Source organism: Sorex araneus, chromosome 9 (assembly GCF_027595985.1).
Source record: "Sorex araneus isolate mSorAra2 chromosome 9, mSorAra2.pri, whole genome shotgun sequence".
NCBI lineage: Eukaryota > Metazoa > Chordata > Mammalia > Eulipotyphla > Soricidae > Sorex > Sorex araneus.
Genome location: NC_073310.1, coordinates 61,549,320 through 61,567,487, shown reverse-complemented (window position 1 = coordinate 61,567,487; position 18,168 = coordinate 61,549,320). Strand labels below are relative to the sequence as shown.

Here is an 18,168-nt window from a genome sequence, read left to right as displayed (position 1 = left end):
GTTTAGAAATTTGGTTATATATTTTACTTAATGCTACTTAGGTATTACTCGGTTCATGCAGGCATAGTAGTGTATGCATACTAATGTAAAAATTGAGCTTTGTTTTCTGGTGCTTATGGGGTCATGAAAAATATTTTAAATGCCCATGTTTTGGGTTGATGCTCTTCATGAAGATCATTTTTTTTATGGTCCAAAGACATCAGTCAGACACTGATGATATTCAAGTAATGTTTGTAAATACTAATGAGGATTATCTTTTTATTCCAGACCCTTCCTTGACTAAGCTTGCAACCACAGTTCCAGCAGATGACTTTATTAAACTTGGTGAGAGTAGCTATTCCCTTGTAAAATTAAAGTTGCCATGGCATGAAGCAGCTGACTATTGCAAGCTCCATCATTCCCTCATTGCCAGCATTCTGGACCCCTACAGCAATGCCTTTGTGTGGCTGCAGTGGCTGCAGGTGCAGCCTGAGCCCATCTGGATCGCCCTGAACAGTAACGTGGTAAGTACGGGAGGTGTGAGGCTTGACGCCATCCTCCATTCTGATGAAATGGTTTTCTTTCTATTCATTCACTTGAGGATTTGGGGCATGTTGAAAACTTTCTGCATAGTCTGAGATGATACAAGCAGGACTCAATGGCTTGAATGATGAGTAATCTAGTGAAGTATGCTGGGAATCGAGTGAAGACTTACCTAATATATATTTTCGGTCAGATTGCTTTGAATATTAAAATTATTTCTATATCTAAATAGTTTTATTTGCCACCTCTTACTAATGTCATGACTGCAACAGGCATGGGGAATTAATAAGGAAGCCAGTCAGAGGCAGAGTTCTAGGTCATGGATATTTTATTTTATCTATTTATTTTTTATTTAAGATCCATTATTTACAAAGTTACTGATAGTTGTGTTTTAGGCATACACTCTTTCAACAGCAATCCTTCCACCAGTGTCATTCCCTCCACCAGTGTTCCCTGATTCCCTCCGCATCCCGACTCAGAATACTATGCAGCTGCAAGGAATGATGAAATCATGCAATTTGCTGCAACATGGTTGAAACTGGAAGATATCATGTTGAGTGAAGTAAGACAGAAGAAAAACAAACACCAGATGATCTCACTTATCTGTGGAATATAGACTACCAGATGAGGAACTGTAGTGTAGAGAAGGGAGGTTACTTAGATCATCCTTGACCCCAGTGTTAGAGGAGACAGATAGAGAAGGCAGGAAATCAAGGGTGGAAGAATAGAAGAAGCAATGGGTGAATAGGCACCAGGGCTTCAGTTATACCAGTGAGGAGAGTGAAAGGTATAGACATATGCCCAAAACACAGATAATTTTTTTGAGACAAGCCCTTTCTAGAGTTCTTTTGGCCCTTAAGTTGTGGAGCTTCCATCCATGTATTAGAAATGCTTCCTTGTCGTTAGATTCTATATTAGAGAAAAGGAGCTGGAAAAGGGTGGGGTAAGGAATGAAGCACAGAGCCGAGGGCCAAACAAAATATTCCTAGAGCCAATCTTCCCTAACACCCACCTGTCTATTCAACCAATCTCATCATTAGCAAGTTTCTTAGTAAAACAAAAATGTCAACAAGTAATTAAGAGATAATTCTGGCAGTGTCAAAGTGAAATATATATATACAAAATGCCACAGAGAGATTAGGGACTAGCGGGTTAGGGGGAAGGACCGAGAGCTTTTTATATAAAGGTGGATCTCTAGGATGGTAGAACTTAAGGGAAGAATACCAGGGAGAGGTAAAAGGATAGGAAAAGAAAAAAAAACAGGAAAGTAAGTTGGTATTAGATGTTGCAGAAATTCCAGTGCTTCAGAGATCAAAATTTGCATTTTAGACATTGTGTGTTGACTTGAGCAGATAAGTGACTATTTTCATCTCAGCAGTTCCATAGCAATTTTTGTGATTTCAAGTTTAAGCAACACATTTTCTAAGTCTGTGTTCACTGTGATAGTAATTTACTTGATACTCATCTCATTTCCTCTCACAGATTCTGTGGACACAATTCTCTTAGAAGTTTAGAATAATAGGCTTTTATTATTTTACAAAATCATGGAGTGGCTTTCCACTATACCAACATTTTAAACTAAAACAATTCTACTCTCCTCCTGATATCAATGGAATTCATTATTATGTAAGCATTCTTTGGTTGACCGTGGTAGAACAGCATCCAGCTTGACTTGGAATGACATGTGCTTTTGATTTGGTCATTGGCTCTTCAGTAATTGGCTTGGCAAATTAGATAATGCTACTAAAAGGGGGACAATTGTTTGTATTATTTACAAGTTAACTTATGTCAGATAAATGCTAAATGTCATCTGTGCTTCGGAATTAACCTGCAAAATCTATCTTAGACCATTGAAAGGATAATACGATAAGTACTACTTTTGATGTTATCAATTAATTTGTATGTGATTTAATTTGGAGGAGGGGTTGGGCCCCCACCTGGCTGTGCACAGGGCTGACTCCTGGCTCTGTGCTCATGGATCACTCCTGGAGGTGCTCAGGGGATCGTGTGTGGTGCTGGGGATTGAACACTTATTGGTCACATACAAGCACCTTAAGCCCTGTACTATCTCTTCAGCCCAGTTAGTGTTTTTTATTTATTTATTTATTTATTTTTGGTTTTTGGGTCACACCCAGCAATGCTCAGGGGTTACTCCTGGCTTTGCACTCAGGAATTACTCCTGGCGGTGCTTGGGGTACCATATGGGATGCCGGGGATTGAACCCGGGTCGGTCGCGTGCAAGGCAAACGCCCTATCCACTGTGTTATCGCTCCGGCCCCGAGTTAGTGTTTTTATAAAAGAAAGGTTCTACTGGGCCTGAGAGACAGGAAGGGGATTTGGTGAACCGGAGCACATGCCTTACACTGGCAAGTTTCCAAGTTTGATCCCAGTGCTGATTCTCCCCCGTATCCCCACCTCCCCAGCACCTCAGAGGCTGACCCTGATGGCTTCTAGCACTTGTGTGGTGGCCCTAGTGTCTGCCTGGCTCCCCTAGACTTACAAGCCATTGAATGACCAGCCCTAGCATTGAACTATCTGGCCTTGTTCGCTGATTATCATCATGTGGGGGCCCCCAGGCCCCTCGAGCATTGCTTGGGAAGCCCCTTCCCCAATAAAATGTTAAAGCCTGCTTTTCCTGAACTCCTGTGAGTAGAAGTGATTGTTATGTTCATTTGATTCACAGGCATTGGAGACTCTTGGTGAGAATAGTCTCGAGAGCTCCTTGCTCCTCAGCTGGCCCTTTTGGCGTTTGCTCAGTGAGACAAGGCTCCCTGCTTATGGCCATTTCTGTTCTTGCAGACCAACAATGAATATGTTTGGGCTGATAAATGGAGACTGAGGTACACGAACTGGGGTGCCGATGAGCCCAGACTGAAATCAGCCTGTGTTTATATGGATGTTGACGGCTACTGGAAGACGACACACTGCAACGAGAGTCATCACTTCCTCTGCAAAAGATCTAGTGGTAACTAAAGTCACAAAAGCAATAATGGGATTTAAAATTTTCTCAATAAGCAAAGACATTGGGTTGTTGGTATTATTAGACGGTCACTACATGTGTTGTAGTTGAAGATAAGATAAAGCATATTCCTTCGCCTAAGAAAAGACTGACTTGGTAATAAATGAATACACAGAGATTAAAGTAATGAGCATAGAACATTTTCTTTATTATTTTTTTAAAATTTTTTATTGAGTCACCATGTGGAAAGTTACAAAGTTTTCAGGTTTAAATCTCAGTTATACAATGCTCGAATACCCATCCCTTCACCAGTGCTCATATTCCACCACCAAGAATCCCAGTATAGCTCCACCCCGCCCCCCCCACCCCTAACCCCCCCACGCCCCTAGCCCCCCCACCCTTAGCCCCCCCGCCTGTGTAAGAACATTTTTTTATTGCTAGGATTTCTTTTTTTTTTTATGATTCTTTTTTTTTTTATTAAATTTATTTATTTTTAATTAGAGAATCACCGTGAGGGTACAGTTACAGATTTATACACTTTTGTGCTCATACTTCCCTCATACCAAGTTTGGGAACCCATCCCTCCACCAGTGCCCATTCTCCACCACCCGTAAACCCAGTGTCCCTCCCACCCTCCCCAATCCCATCTCCCCCCCACCCCACCCTGCCACTGTGGCAAGGCATTCCCTTCTGTTTTCTCTCTCTAATTAGCTGTTGTGGTTTGCAATAAAGGTGTTGAGTGGCCGCTGTGCTCAGTCTCTAGCCCTCATTCAGCCCGCAACTCCCTTCCCCCACATGGCCTTCGACTACAATGTAGTTGGTGATCGCTTCTCTGAGTTGACCTTTCCCCGGAACGTGAGGCCAGCCTCGAAGCCATGGAGTCAACCTCCTGGTACTTATTTCTACAGTTCTTGGGTGTTAGTCTCCCACTCTGTTATTCTATATACCATAGATGAGTGCAATCTTTCTATGTCTGTCTCTCTCTTTCTGACTCATTTCACTCAGCATGAAACTTTTCATGCCCATCCACTTGACTACAAAATTCTTGACCTCCTTTTTTCTAACAGCTGCATAGTATTCCATTGTATAGATGTACCAAAGTTTCCTCAACCAGTCATCCGTTCTGGGGCATTCGGGTTTTTTCCAGATTCTGGCTATTGTAAACAGTGCTGCGATGAACATACATGTGCAGATGTTGTTTCGATTGTACTTTTTTGCCTCTCTGGGATATATTCCCAGCAGTGGTATTGCTGGGTCAAATGGGAATTCAATATCTAATTTTTTGAGAGTCGTCCAAATTGTTTTCCAGAAGGGCTGAACCAGTCGGCATTCCCACCAGCAGTGAAGAAGGGTCCCTTTCTCCCCACATCCTCTCCAACAGCGGTTGCTTTTTTTCTTTTGGATGTGTGCTAGTCTCTGTGGTGTGAGGTGGTATCTCAAAGTTGTTTTGATCTGCATCTCTCTGATGATTAGTGATGCAGAGCACTTTTTCATGTGCCTTTTGGCCATTCGTATTTCTTCCTTGGTAAAGTTTCTGTTCATTTCTTCGCCCCATTTTTTGATGGGGTTGGATGTTTTCTTCTTGTAGAGTTCAACCAGTGCTTTATATACCATTGATATCAACCCCTTATCTGATGGGTATTGTGTAAATATCCTTTCCCATTCTGTGGATAGTCTTTGGATTCTGGTCACTGTATCTCTTGCGGTGCAGAAGCTTTTTAGTTTAATGTAGTCCCATTTGTTGATCTCTGTTTTTACTAGATTGCTTAGTTCCGTGTCACCTTTGAAGATACCTTTATCTTCAATATCGTGGAGGGTTTCGCCGACCTTGTCTTCAATGTACCTTATGGTTTGTGGTCTAATGTTGAGGTCTTTAATCCATTTTGATCTGACTTTTGTGCATGGTGTCAGGTCAAGGTCTAAACCCATTTTTTTGCATGTGGTTGTCCAGTTGTGCCAGCACCATTTGTTAAAGAGGCTTTCCTTGCTCCACTTCACATCTCTTGCTCCCTTATCAAAGATTAGATGGTCATACATTTGGGGTTGTGTGTAGGGATATTCCACCCTGTTCCATTGGTCTACGGCTCTGCCTTTGTTCCAGTACCATGCTGTTTTAATTGTTACTGCTTTGTAGTAAAGTTTGAGGTTGGGGATGGTGATGCCTCCCATCATCTTTTTCCCAAGAATTGTTTTAGCTATCCTTGGACGTTTGTTATTCCATATGAATTTTAGGATTGCTTGATCCATTTCTTTGAAGAATGTCATGGGTATACTTATAGGGATCGCATTGAATCTGTATAATGCTTTAGGGAGTATTGCCATTTTGACAACATTGATTCTCCCTATCCACGAGCAGGGTATATGTTTCCATTTCCTCATGTCCTCTTTGATTTCATGGAGTAGCGTTATGTAGTTTTCTTTGTAAAGGTCTTTTACTTCCTTGGTTAAGCTGATTCTGAGGTACCTGATTTTCTGGGGCACGATTGTGAATGGGATTGCTTTTTTCATATCCCTTTCCTCTGCCTCATTGTTTGCATATATGAAGGCCATGGATTTTTGGGTATTGATTTTGTATTGCTAGGATTTCTTGACTGTTTATTAATCTCTGAATTTTTGTTAAGAAGATGGTCTTCTGAGTCAATCACATCAAATATCACAGGAAATTATGAACCCATCTATGTCAATGATACCTTTATATCAGAATAATTTAATCAGAGTGGATATATAGACTATCAGAATCAGTGATATTAATGATACTATCCTAGAATCCAGCCTGAGAATTGGACATTGGTCAAGTCTTAAAATTTTGACTCTAGCATTTAATTATATAATTCAGATGTTATACATAGCTGGAAGCATTTAGCGAGGTTAGGATCTCGGGAAAGAAGAATGTTTTGGAGGGTGGGGACTCCCTTTGCTAATTATTTTGGGGTGACTTTGGAGAACTCTTTATTACATATATGATCAGTAGTAACTATACCATAGTTATTCTATTCAAGTTCATCAAGAATTTTTTTAAAAGAGTAAAGAAAGAGGAAGGAGGAAGGAAGGAAAGAAGGAAGGAAGGAAGGAAGGAAGGAAGGAAGGAAGGAAGGAAGGAAGGAAGGAAGGAAGGAAGGAAGGAAGGAAGGAAGGAAGCAGGGAAAGAAGGAAGGAAGGAAGGAAGGAAGGAAGGAAGGAAGGAAGGAAGGAAGGAAGGAAGGAGGAAAGGAAGGAGGGAAGGAAGGAGAGAAGGAAGGAGGGAAGGAAGGAAGGAAGGAAGGAAGGAAGGAAGGAAGGAAGGAAGGAAGGAAGGAAGGAAGGAGGGAAGGAAGGAAGGAAGGAGGGAAGGAAGGAGGAAAGGAAGGAGGGAAGGAAGGAGGGAAGGAAGGAGGAAGGAAGGAAGAAAGGAAGGAAGGAAGGAGGAAAGGAAAGAGGGAAAGAAGGAAGGAAGGAAGGAAGGAAGGAAGGAAGGAAGGAAGGAAGGAAGGAGGAAGGAAAGAAGGAAGGAAGGAAGGACAGAAGGAAGGAAGGAAGGAAGGAAGGAAGGAAGGAAGGAAGGAAGGAAGGAAGGAAGGAAGGAGGAAGGGAGGGAGGGAGGGAGGGAGGGAGGAAGGAAGGAAGGAGGGAGGGAGGGAGGGAGGGAGGGAGGGAGGGAGGGAGGGAGGGAGGGAGGGAAGGAAGGAAGGAAGGAAGGAAGGAAGGAAGGAAGGAAGGAGGAAGGAAGGAAGGAAGGAAGGAAGGAAGGAAGGAAGGAAGGAAGGAAGGAAGGAAGGAAGGAAGGAAGGAAGGAAGGAAGGGAGGGAGGGAGGGAGGAAGGAAGGAAGAAAATTTCAAATCCTAAAAGTGGCAGCTCCAAATAATTATGATTAGAAGTTTAAAAAAAAAAAAGAATGCTATGGGATATTTTCCCAGCTAAAATCTCATTCTCAGTCTTGTGGAAACTCTGGGCTCTTTTGTACTTAGTATGTCTTCCTGTTAACAGAGATCCCTGCCACTGAGCCCCCGCAGCTGCCTGGCCGGTGTCCCGAGAAAGACCACTCAGCCTGGATTCCCTTCCACGGTCACTGCTACTACATTGAGTCGTCATTCACAAGAAATTGGGGCCAGGCGTCCTTAGAATGTCTCCGGATGGGTAAGCAGTCACTTTCTCACTGCTGGAAAGCCCACGACCATCTGTCCTGTTATTTTTGTGCTCCTAATGACCCTGAGTATGAAAACATCAGGAATCTGAACACACCACAGAGATAGAACAAGGGTTGTTAAGGGGCTTGCCTTGCCCACGGCCCATCAGAATTCGATCCTGGCAGTGTATATGGTTCCCAGGCTCTGCCAGGAGTGATTCCCGAGTGAGAGCCAAAAGCCATTTCCTTCTTTAAGGTAGATAGCAACAGCTGCCTCTCCTACCCCAGTCATTCACTCTTGCTCACCAGAGAGACTGTAAAATCAGAGTTTCTGAATGGAAACCGAAATTCTGACCACAGTACCCTTTGATGATCTTCTCTGTAAGGAGAGATGTTGGAATGTTCTGTATTGCTCTTAATAGCAGTACTGTTATTATAGAAATATTTTCAGCTACTTAAGTGTCCTTCCTTAATGTTTACTCTTTTATGCTATGCAGGTTCCACTTTGGCTTTCGTTGAAAATGCTGCGGAAGCTGATTTCCTGGCTTATCGGGTTGAGCCTCTTCAGAGCAAAACCAGCTTTTGGATAGGATTATTCAGAAATGTGGAAGGTAATTTGATCACTTGAACTATTTCAGAGTATTGTAGGGAAAATGAGCCTTTCGTTCTAGAGGCCTGCCCCTACCCCCAAATAATGATGAATTTATAAAGAGTTTGAAAATTCAAACTTATCTTTTCATATAAGTTAATAACTGGAATTTTAAATAATTTTCTATGCTATGTTTAATGTTCTAGGTTAAAAGAATAGTTTTTGAAGCCGTGTTGGTTCTGGAAGTGTTGAATATATTTTTTTATCTTTTGCCAGAAAAACTTAGGGATAAGTATATGTGTATGTACTAATTTGGAACAAAATTTCAGTTAAAGTTATAAAGTTTCATTCTCAATCTCCTTTTCACTTATACATTCCATAAGGTCTCCTGAGCACCACCAGGAGTGATTCCTGAGTGCAGAGCCAGGAGTAACCCCTGTGCATCGCCGAGTATGACCCCCCCCAAAAAAAAAGTACTTCACTACTTTTCACTTATAATTCGTCATTATTATTTCCTGTTAAAAAGTCTGGTTATAAGGGCCAGAGAGATAGCACAGCACCTATGACGCTTGCCTTGTGCATAGTTGACTGAGTTTTCTTTCTTTTTTTCCCCCTTGGTATTTTGCCATATCTGGTTGTGCTCAGTGATTACTCCTGAGTAACATCTGAGCCTAACGCCAGAAATAAGCCCCAAGTACCGTTGGGTGTGGTCCCAGAGCCACACTCAAGTCAGGTTATGAATCAGGTTTTATTACAATATAAATAATACACGTAAATTTTGCATATTCTCTCTCTCTGTACTGGGATTTGAACCCCAAGCTTCCAAGCTTAAGCTCTACCACTGATTACCATCCCACATTCCAAAGATGGGTTATGTTTAACTCTTATTTGGGTGGGGGGAGGGCATCACACCTATCGATGCTCAGGGGCTACTTCTGGCTCTGCACTCAGGAATTACTCCTGGCAGTGCTCAGAAGACCATATGGGGTGCCGGGGATTGAACCCGGGTCAGCTGCATACAAGGCAAGAGCCCTCCCCACTGTCCTATCACTCCAGCCCCTAACTCTTATTTTTATTGGCTTTATTTGATCATCAGGAATGTGGATTTGGTTAAACAACATCCCAGTCTCCTTTGTCAACTGGAATGTAGGGGAGCCCTCCGGTGAACGAAATGATTGCGTATCTTTGTTAGCAACTAATGGACTCTGGAGTAATATTCACTGTTCTTCCTATAAAGGGTTTATTTGTAAAAGACCAAAAAGTAAGTAGGAATTTGTTCTCTAGTGCATCTATTCACAAGCTGTCATTTCTTTCCAATATCGAGACACAAGACGTGGGATTCTAAGTTCTCTTTATAAAAGTGAAAATCTAGGGGCCTAGTGATCAGTTGCTCTCTGCAAGTCTAAGCAGAAAACACTCTGCCCAGCCAACATAGTGATTTTGCTTTATCAATACGTTTAGAATAGGATTTCCTTGTTTCAGGGTTTACACAGTTGCAGCTTGTTGGGAGAACCAGCCTGTAAAGTCATCTGGCATTAGAAGGAAGGGGAGAACCAACCATCCTGGGCAAATGAGAAGGAGCCTGGGTTTTGTAGCATCAGAATGTTTTCTATAATGCAATATCAGTTAAGTTTCTCTCTGAGACGGTGTGGCAGAGCGTTTTCGGGTGGGGGTATTGCTCATGTTGTAAGCCAGTGATGTGATGCAGTCTGGGCTCCAGTCATATTTATATAGCCCTACCTTGTCACAGAATATCCTGCCCAAGAAGTAGAGGTGTTAAGAAGGAAAGGAGATTTAGACAAACTAGCATTCCTATCCCAGTGTGTGTTACTATTTTAGGATTGCATAGCTCTTTCATCTTTCGAAACTCTAATCAAAGATACCCCACCCTTTGGGGCAGTAAGAGTCTTATTTAACTCTTCATTTAATTACCTTGTAAAATGTCCACCTTCAGTTGGACAATTTAAAACTGCTAGCTTAGAGTTCAGTAGTTTGGAGAAGATTTTGAGGGTGAGTATATGGCTTATATGTAAGTCAGAGGATCATCTCGTTTTCAGATATTCTAGTATATTTATCTATACAGCAGTAAGAATCTGTCATAGGGTATCTATGATCTATCAATAATCTATCTATATGTCTGTTTGTCTACCTCCCACACGGCATGTTACCAAAACCATTTGTGGAAGATTCAATGTTTCTTGTCTATGAGTCATGTAATTTTATATGTGTTTAATTTGATTTTGATTTTACAGTTATTGATCCTGAGCCTACTCAGACAATAACTACAACAAAAGGTAAGATCATTGTGAAATTTCAATTACATATTAGTAAGTTGTTTGGAAACCATAAGAAACTCTTCCAGTGCCTCTGCTTCTCAGTAGAATGACTTGAATGGCTTGAATGACATAAGCTCTCTTTTATTCTGTCATTAAATAAATGAATAAAAGCACTAGTAAGTCACATAGAGGAGCTGGGTTGGTATTTTTACAATACAATGTATGGAAGACATTTGCTGCTGTGTTAAAAGAACTGCCTTCTAAAAAGGCACTGGAGACCCTCTCTCAAGGTTTCCTGTGGTGTTTTTGGTTTTTTTGTTTTTAAAAGCGAAGGTCAAAAAAAGATATAATGTCATGGATAATTGTATCCAGTCACTGATCCTGTTTCACTCCTTTGATTTCCTGCTAAAACACACCCAGCGAGCAGCAGGAGACATAGCACAGGGGGTAAAGCGTTTGCCTTGTACACAGCCAGTCTTGGTTCAATCCCCAAGCACCTCCAGGAGTGGTCCTGGAACAGAGACCCAGAGTAAGCCCTCGGCACCGCTGTTTGTAGCCCAAATACAAATTACATATGTAATATATAAATATATCAAATGTATATCATCATCAATAAAATGTTATATGACATATTAAGTATTATATATGATATATTATATTAAATTATATATTGTATCTAACATATCATATATGATATACTACACATATATATGCCCAACAACAACAAATACCAAGTGAGATTTCTGGCTTGCCTACCTACCTTATTAGTTGCATGGGCATGACTTACTAAATTTCCACATCACTTATTTTCTCTTCCATAATTTTTCCACAAACTTTTGATTGCCATCATCATTATTCATATATGTCTATACACATTCATCATCATCATCATCATCGTCTAACACTATTATAAGCAGCTCTAAATTTAGTTAAGCCTTAATTATTTTTAGTTCGGGGTTTATTTTTGTTCTGTTCTGTCGGTTTGTAGGTCACCCCCCCCCCCACTGCAGCACCCAGGGGTGGCTCCTGGCAGGGCTCAGGGGCCCATCTAGGATGTCAGGGATCAAACCCGAGTCAGCTGTATGCAAGGCAAAAGCCCAACCTGCAGGACTATCACTCCAGCCCCATTTTCAAACCAGAATAAAGAATTTTAAAGTTCTGGTGAACTAGCTCAGTGCTCCCTAGGTTGGTGAAAGTCCTGTACATCCAAATAATCAAGGTAACGTTTCCTGGATGTCTATCCTCAGCTCCCACGGTTTACCGTCTGGCCCTTTCTGTTTGCTCAATGTCACTTGAAAGAACACTTGTCCTCTTAAGGCTTCTCAAATGAGGAAGCTGCCCCGTCGTCCCCCAACCTTGACCCTCTTCCTCCTGCCACCCCCACCCACTCATGGCTCTGTGTGCTTGCAGCCGACATGCAGAAGACGGAACCTACCAGACCCTCTGGCACCGCGGGTGTGGTGGTCGTCGTGTTCCTGATCGTGACTGCCGCCGGGCTGGCTGCATATTTCTTTTTCAAGAAGAGGCGTGTGCACCTTCCTCGGGGAGACAATTTTGAGAACACCCTCTATTTCAACAGTCGGAGCCCTGGGACCAGCGATACCAAAGGTCTCGTGGGGAACATCGAGCAGAATGAGCACGCCGTCATCTAGCGCCCCAGGACCGCCGTCGACATCAGGTCTTGACTGCAGTGCCTTCAAAACTCTCTCCTTCTTTTGTTTTGTTTTAATCCTTTGCTGAACACATTGATGCCGATGCGGACCACCAATGACTTACCCTCGGATGAGGCTTCATTAACACAAGCTGCAGCCCCCGCATCAAGGCGTTAGTGAAAAAGATAAAGAAATTGTGGCTCCTTTTCCAGCCTGGCAAGAGATTCTCTTTTACGGCAGTGTTGACCATCACTTCAAAGATACACAGCTAGATTCAAAGTGCCGACGTGGCTGTCTCGTGGCTGTGACATTCCTTTTCCCTACCTGCAGGTTAATAAGCCAGGAACAGGCATGCGAAGCATCTGCAGTGGGTAGCGGAACTCTGGAAGAGCTGTTTCAAAAATCCAGGACAAGTGGCCCCAGGTGGCCTAGAGACAGCCCCTTATTTTCTTCATACCAATCTCCTTTTTTATTTTTTTTAACTCCAGTGATTACAAATGTTCGTGCAAAGAGAGAATAACACAGCTGAGAAGAAGCTTGATTTCCCCAAGCAGGGTGTCCCAGGCTGGATATCACAAATATGTTCTTTGCCCTAGTTTATATATATTAAGAATACAAAGATGTGAAGTGAAAGTGTAAATTTGTGTTCCCTGGATACATGTAGGTAATGTGAAATACACCTCGGAGACAGGGTCTGTTTTTAATAGATTTGTATTTTGGTGATGTTGGTCGGCGTCTTTTCTTTACAAGGAGACTTATTTATCCATTTCCCTGACACTTTATACTCAAAACAACTAATATAATCAGTAGAGGGATTCTTTCACCTCTTCAGAAAAGATTTGCTGTTAAAGTTCTGTGTGTAAAATAAATTTACCATCATACCTGACGGCACTTTCCGGATCCCATCTTTTGACCCATAATTCAGCAATTAAAGGCATTTGGAAATTAGGTCTCTATACAGCTCTCTGTCACTCTGAAAATTCCCTTTTGCTTCATGTACGTTGTGCAGCACTGTGGAAGTTTCCTGCCTCATAGGTACCAGACATTTTGCTTCTCCTCACCTCTCCCAGCTCCTGAGCTGATGTCCTTTACCTGAGGGTCTTGGACAGAAACCTCAGGTGGCATGAGAGGGTCCTGGGAACGCCTATTCCATACCAGTTGTATACAGGATGTTGCATGTGCTTGTAGTTGAGCCTCTTCTTTGGGAGAAAAGGAAAGAATTACATTCTCCAAAAGTCCACGGTTCAATAAGCATGTTGGGGTGTGGGTAAATGGCGTTTGCAGTACCTGAGAGAGAAGCAGGTAAATAAGAAAGTGAGAGAAGGGCAAAAATCACCTCCCTGTGTGCCTCAAGCATTACAGAACATGTTGCTTTTCATTCCCCTCTGTAAGAACAAAGCACGGTCCACCTGCAGAAGTCCCAGGGATAACAGTTGCTGCCACATCAAGCCCTGTGTGGTTAATTATGCTATAAAGAAATCCCTTTCCTCGGAGAGATTTTCTTCTTAAGATATTAGAAATATGGAATGAAGAGAAATGCATGAGTGAGTATGGCTTACAAGTTATATTACACAGTCCTTGTATCTTTTGTACGTTTGTGTGTTTGTTTGGGTGCCACACCCAGCAGTGCTCAGGAACTAATCCTGGTTCTGTGCTCAGGGACCACTCTTCTGGGGACTTGAGAGACCATTTGGAGTGTTGGAGATCAAACCTGGGTCAGCCACTTGCAAGGCAAGTGCCCTATCCACTGTACTATTTCTCCAGCCCCCTTTTTTGGACATCATCCTTTTTATTATAATTCAGAGTTGTGTTTCACAGAAAATACTTTGCCTTTTAAGCAACACGTATCTCCTACTTCCATGGCTTATCTCCTCTGTGTTTGGCAGAGAACAGAGGGTTGTACTTCATATGCTCAGATGAGCCATTTAAACATGTCATCAAATAGATAATTCATTGTACCTACCGTTCTACACAATCCCCAAGCTAAAATATGAGGGGTAATTGGGTGGGGGAGGATCATGAAAAGAAGAGCGTTTTGTTGTGCATTTGTGTAGGGCTTTGATTGTTGTTATGCTTTGTTTTGTTTTGATTTAACCAGAAGTTCTCCCATAGATAAAATGTCTTCATGGTCTCCATAGTGACATTGTACTTGCTTCAGGCTTTCATCAGAATCAGTAGCTGGGAGATTCTTAGGACATCACCCCCCCCCACCCCAGTTGAACACAATGTGAACGGTAACTTGAATTCTGAAACTTGAACTCTGAAAATAAAGGTGACATCTGTAAAGACCAGCAGACTCTTGGCTCATTCCATGTTTGTTGGCCACACATGCAGCTATTGGTACATCCGATGGTTCATTAAGCTGTTATTTTCTTCAGCAGCTAATTGACATGTCAGACTTGAGAGCACCTCTGACAAGTCACATGTGAATAAGAAGTGAAGCATCAATGTCTAGAATAAAGACACAATCAGAGCTTCTTCCATTTTATTTCATTCCTTCAAACACCCAGCCTCCCTCCTTCCCTTCTTCCCTCCCTCCCTCCTTCTGTTTCTCCTTCCTTCCTTCCTTCCTTCCTTCCTTCCTTCCTTCCTTCCTTCCTTCCTTCCTTCCTTCCTTCCTTCCTTCCTTCCTTCCTTCTTTCCTTCCTTTCTGCCTTCCTTCTTTCCTTTCTTCTTTCCTTTCTTCCTTCCTTCTCTATACCCAGCAGTGCTTGGGGCTTGCTCCTTTTTCTGTACTCAGGAATTGCTCCTGGAGGTGCTCAGGAGCATCTTATGTAGTGCTGGGGATTGTACCAGGTCAGCTTCATGCAAGACCAGAACTATACTATCTCTACAGCCCAGGATTTAAAAAAAGACACCAACAGAGACTTTCATATATAGTATAAATATAAACTTGAAATCTCAGGGCTAGGACAAATGGAGCGATTACTGAAACTGCTCGAGACAGTCAACGATCAATGGGATGATGATGAATTATAAACTATAACTTAGGCAAAGTTCTGGAAATCAACAATTGCAACAAGCACCAGAAGGTCAGGATTGGGACTGGAGAGATAGTACAGTGAGTCAGGTCCTTGCCTTGCAAGTAGTCAACCCAGGTTCAATCTCTGGCATCCTATGTGGTCCCCTGAGCCCTGCCAGGATGGATCTCTGAGCTCTTCCAGGTGTGGTCCCAAGACACCCCCCACCAAATAAAAGTTTGGAATAGTAGCCATTGATTTTAATTTTAATAAGTATCCTTATTGAAATAAGGATTTTAATAAGTATCCTTCTGGTGTAAGGATACTTGTACCAGTATAAGTATTAAGTTGTTTTCTAGCAACTCTCCATAACAAAAGTACCACAGACTGTTATTTTAAACCATCGAAACAGATTTTCGTACAATTCAGGGGCTGGACATCCAAGACCGAGGTGCTGGTAGGCTTCAACTCTCTTAACCTCTTCATTTGTCTGTGCCCCCTGCAGGGCCCTGGGTCTGGGGGATTCTCTAGAAGATTCCATCTCACCTTAATGGCATCCTGCAGAGCCGGGGACCCTCTGTCATGCCCTCTCTAAAGACAGGCACTTTCTGAGTGACTCCAGGCCCTCTGTGGTTAATTTTGAGATGAGACAACTCAGCCCATCATGTGCTTCTGAGGCATTTGCTTTCTGGGTGTCCCTGGTACCCGTCAGGGCTCTCCATAAAGAGAGCCAACAGCCCCCACCTGGGGGGCCAGACTGACAGCGACTGTAGTTGCAGTGGAGAGTTGAGCACCATGATGGTGACCCTCCTTACCATCACAAAAGTACATGTAGAAGTAGGGGTCAGGGTCCCTTGCAGACTCTGGGAGGGGCCCACAGTGAAGACCCACAAGGAATGTAGGGAGCAGCTTCTCCCAGGGGGACTGTTTGGGTGGTACCCTGAGCTGAATCTTATGGCTTTTTTGGGTCACACTCGGCGATTCTCAGGGCTGACTCCTGGCTCTGCACTCAGGCATTACTCCTGGCAGTGCTCGGGAGACCATATGGGATGCTGGGAATCGAACCTGGGTCGGCACCATGCAAGGCAAATGCCCTACCCGATGTGCTATCGCTCCAGCCCCTTGAGCTGAATCTTAAAGGAAGAGAGAAATATCCCAGGGTGATGGGTAACCAAGTCACTAAGAAGTGACAGGCATGGAGGACATTGAAGAAGGGAAGCGAGAAGAGAAGGTCCAGAAGTAACAGAGGCAAGGGTCGGGACCCTGTGTCCCTCGATGGTGTCGAGGTCTATCTAAACCACTAGATCCGGGGCCAGAGCAATAGTACAGTGGGTAGAGCATTTGCTTTGCACACGGCTGACCCAGGTTCGATCTCTGGTATCCTATATGGTCCTCCGAGCACCGCCAGAATAATTCCTGAGTGCAGAGCCAGGAGTAACCCCTGACCATCGCAGGATGTGACCCAAAAAAGCAAAGCAAAAAAAAAAAAACAATCAAATAAACCTCTAGATCCAATCTTACTGCTAGCCTGGGACCCAACTATGACAGTAAGCTTAAAAATGTAACTGTTAAGGAGTCAGACTAGGGTGAGGAAAGGATCATGGGTGAGCTGTGGAGGAACGCAGAACACTGATATGGGGTGATGGGATTGGAGGTAGGAGCACTGTTCGCCCAAAAACCTATTGTAAGCAACCACTCAAATCACAGGACTTGAATAAAAGAAAAATCCATTACAGCACTGCATGATTAGGTTTGGGCGAAGGGGATTGAACTCCTGCAAACCAAGTGCTGGCCCCGGCTGTCACCACTTCCTCCTGCAGGGCTGTTAGCACGGAAGTGCCTTTCCCCTGCGCTAGTGGGTTCTTGAGAATTGCTTCAGAGATTTGCATACTAAATTCAGATGTTTAAGAAGTCTGTAGAGTGTACTGTAGAGTCTTCATAGATGAGCCTGGCTTCTCTGATTCCAGCCTTTCCTTTGACCTATGTGTGGTGCCACTTGTTCCGTCCCTCACTGCCTGGTCCCCTGGACAACATCCTTCATCCTGTCTCCCACCCTCTGCTCAGCTCCAGTGTACGCTGACCCCATCTTGCGCCCGTGCCATTCTCGATCCAGTGTGTGCTCTTGTTGCCTGGTCTTGTCTCTGGTCCTTTCAGGACTGCATTCCAGTTGTTCCCTGCCACCAGCTTTCCTTTGTCCCCAGCCATGGCCACCTGCATGTGGGTGAGATCCCTGGGAAGTCCTGCCATCTGTCTGAGCATCCAAGCCCCGCCAGATCTGCCATCTGCCCAGGTGTCTCAGCCTTTCTGTCTTTCCCGGCAAAGAGCGTGTGGCTGGGGCTTCCCTTTGCAACTCTCTCCCACCCCCACATGTCCTGTTCTCGGTTTTGATTGGATACCTTTTGGTGGGCAAGATTTCAGGTGGACAACTGCATGTGCTCCCTTGACACACACCCTGACCCCTCACTGTATGCAGTCGGTCTGTGTACACACAGTTCTCTGGGCATTTCAAAGAACCCTCCAAAGCTACTCTGCACTCCTTCCTGTTGATTTGATTTTTTTTTTTTTTTGCTTTGAAGGGCAGGAATATTCTCTGGACTTGCTTTTGCTTCAGGGTTTTGGCAGGAAGTTCTTAAACGTTGAAGGGCCTGAGAGTCACACGGAGAACTGATTCAAAGCACAGATTTCTCTGTGATTCAGTCAGTCTGGGTCGGAGTCCTGGACTCTATTTCCTCCAACGTGCCAGAAGATTCGGAGGCCCTGGGGCTATGCCTCGGTTGCTCCTTTCATTTGGGGATCAGTTTGCAATGAGTCTTTCCCCCATATGCACACAATCAGTGAGGTAGACGCAATGTAGCCAAATAGGGAGTTAAGTGAAACTGCAGTTTTTCTCTTTCTTTTAAGTAACTGGAAACTGGCAAAGCTAAAATGAAGCCTGCCCTTCTTTTCCCCAACTCTCCATGCTGAGGACTGAGTGTCTCTGTCCCATCCCAACCATCTCCCAACCCGGGGCCCAGTCTTCCTGGGGATGATATTTGGGGTGTTCAGAGGTGAGGCCGTAGGGAGAGGATAAGGGCTTGTGTGTAGAGTGTTCCCAATTGCAGTTAGAG

At 43.5% G+C, this 18,168-nt stretch overlaps 1 protein-coding gene across 1 annotated transcript in view; it reads left to right on the top strand.

Annotated features, from left to right (window-relative positions):
• MRC1 (mannose receptor C-type 1) overlaps window positions 1-14,381 on the top strand; it is a 110,833-nt gene extending 96,452 nt beyond the window's left edge. Inside the window, exons 24-30 of the mRNA XM_055147082.1 lie at window positions 268-503; window positions 3,322-3,487; window positions 7,446-7,595; window positions 8,082-8,195; window positions 9,270-9,434; window positions 10,426-10,467; window positions 11,860-14,381. Of these exons, the coding sequence (XP_055003057.1) occupies window positions 268-503; window positions 3,322-3,487; window positions 7,446-7,595; window positions 8,082-8,195; window positions 9,270-9,434; window positions 10,426-10,467; window positions 11,860-12,101 (1,115 nt within the window). The 3' untranslated portion in view covers window positions 12,102-14,381. The remainder of the gene's footprint in view (window positions 1-267; window positions 504-3,321; window positions 3,488-7,445; window positions 7,596-8,081; window positions 8,196-9,269; window positions 9,435-10,425; window positions 10,468-11,859) is intronic.
• The last annotated feature ends 3,787 nt before the right edge of the window (window positions 14,382-18,168 follow it).